Source organism: Fulmarus glacialis, unplaced genomic scaffold (genome assembly GCF_000690835.1).
Source record: "Fulmarus glacialis isolate BGI_N327 unplaced genomic scaffold, ASM69083v1 scaffold34591, whole genome shotgun sequence".
NCBI classification, from domain to species: Eukaryota; Metazoa; Chordata; class Aves; order Procellariiformes; family Procellariidae; genus Fulmarus; species Fulmarus glacialis.
Window position 1 is genome coordinate 602 of NW_009194009.1, and position 1,829 is coordinate 2,430.

General features: G+C 62.8%; 1 protein-coding gene across 1 annotated transcript in view; it reads left to right on the forward strand.

Moving 5' to 3' along the window:
- Window positions 1-8: 8 nt before the first annotated feature.
- Window positions 9-1,829, forward strand: part of LOC104083957 (actin filament-associated protein 1-like 1) — a gene marked incomplete at both ends in the record, with an annotated part of 2,758 nt that continues 937 nt past the window's right edge. The window contains 7 exon segments of the mRNA XM_009587633.1: window positions 9-214; window positions 647-704; window positions 707-779; window positions 1,181-1,259; window positions 1,393-1,401; window positions 1,403-1,508; window positions 1,696-1,828. Coding sequence (XP_009585928.1) covers window positions 9-214; window positions 647-704; window positions 707-779; window positions 1,181-1,259; window positions 1,393-1,401; window positions 1,403-1,508; window positions 1,696-1,828 — 664 coding nt within the window.

Genomic DNA, 1,829 nt, shown 5'->3' on the forward strand with positions numbered 1-1,829 from the left:
CCCCCCAGGCTACCTCAGCGTCCTGGTTAACCAGTGCTGGAAGGAGCGCTGGTGTCGCCTGAAGGGCAACACCCTCTACTTCCACAAGGACCGCACCGACCTGCGGACCCACGTGAATGCCATCGTCCTCCGGGGCTGCGAGGGGGTCCCAGGGCTGGGCCCCAAACAACCCTTCGACATCCTTCGCAACGGGCAGGAGGTGGCGGCGCTGGAGGTGAGCGGGCAGTGGGGCGGGCAGGGTGTGCCAGTCCTGTGAGGAGGGGGTTGCCAAGCTGGGCGAGCATCTTCTGTGATGATCAACGCTCGCATGCAAGGCAGTGCCTTGTTTTCCCCTCCCCTGCACGTTAAGGAAGCCCAGGGCATCGTTTGGGTGAGCTGGGGGCAGCCACGCAGGTATTTGCAGGCTGGAGGCAGGGATGAGGCTGGCAGGGCTGAAGCAGGCAGGTTGCAGGGGGTGGCTGGGGGGGTTTGGCACTGGGACCTCCTGAATGTGCCTGTGTGCTTTCTCTTGGACTCTCCTAAGTCCTGCACACACGCTTTGTGTCAGAGGGCCCTTCTCCGCAGCAGGGCTTTGCATCGGGAGGCAGGAGCGAGGGCGAGGGGCCGGGAGTTGGGCGTGCACCCCAACCTTTTCTCTCTCCTGCAGGCAAGCTGCTCCGAAGACCTGGGCCGCTGGCTGGGTCTCCTCTTGGTGGAGACAGGCTCACGGCCTTGCACTACGACTATGTGGACGTGGAGACGATTGCCAACATAGTGACGGCTGTGAGGCACTCCTACCTGTAAGGCTGTCCTCCTGCTGTGCCGCGGCTGGGAAGGGGCCGAGCGGGGGGCAGAGTGTTGGGCTGGGGAAGGTGATGCTCAGCCCTGTGCGTTCCCTAGAAAAGGCACGAGTGGGGCATGGGTCGGACACGGTTTATGCTGTGATCTCGGGGAGAGCTGGTGTCCCAGGCAGTTCCCGAAGCAGGGCAGTTTCCCTCGGGCAGGATGGAAAGCGGAAGGTGTTTCATGAACGCTGATGAAGGACTTAAGGGATATGCCGGGTAGGGTAGGGTAGGGTAGGATAGAGTGCTCATGAGTGAAGCTGGGAGAGCAATGCAGAAAGCCCTCTGAGATGGAAGGGCTCACTGGGGGGCTAGCAGGGATGTCCTGGAAAAGAAGACCCCCATCCTTCCTCCTGCAGGTGGGCCAGCTCCTCCCAGGACCACCGGCCAGACTCCTCCCGCGTGGTGTATGATGACGTCCCCTACGAGAAGGTTCAGGTGAGCGTGGGTCAGGGGCTTGCCCTCTCCCATCACTATGGCTGGGCTACAGAAGATGCGCCAGGGAGCCTTGGCCAGGCCACGATGGCCCTGTGGGTGTTTCAGCATGCTTTCCCTCCCGTCCCTGCTACAGGCTGAGGAGGGAGCCGGGGCGGCCGGCAGGAGCCCAGGTGAAGCGCCATGCCTCCTCCTGCAGCGAAAAGTCACGGCGGGTGGACCCACAAGTCAAAGTGAAGAGGCACGCGTCGAGTGAGTGGGGGGACCCTGGCCGGTGCAGGAGGACGCTGTTCCCCCAAGAGGGTCTGCGGCCAGGCTGCAGCTGGCCGGCTCCAGCACACGGGTGATGGGTTGTGCTGCGCCAGCTCAGCTGGACTGTGGGTGGCATCGGTGCAGCTGGGGCCAGAGCCTTCATGACGGGCTCTCCTTGTGCGTGCAGATGCCAACCAGTACAGGTACGGGAAGAATCGGGCTGAGGAGGATGCCAGGCGATTTCTGACGGAGAAGGAGAAGCTGGAGAAGGAGAAAGCATCAATCCGCAGCGAGCTGGTGTTGCTGCGGAAAGAGAAGCGA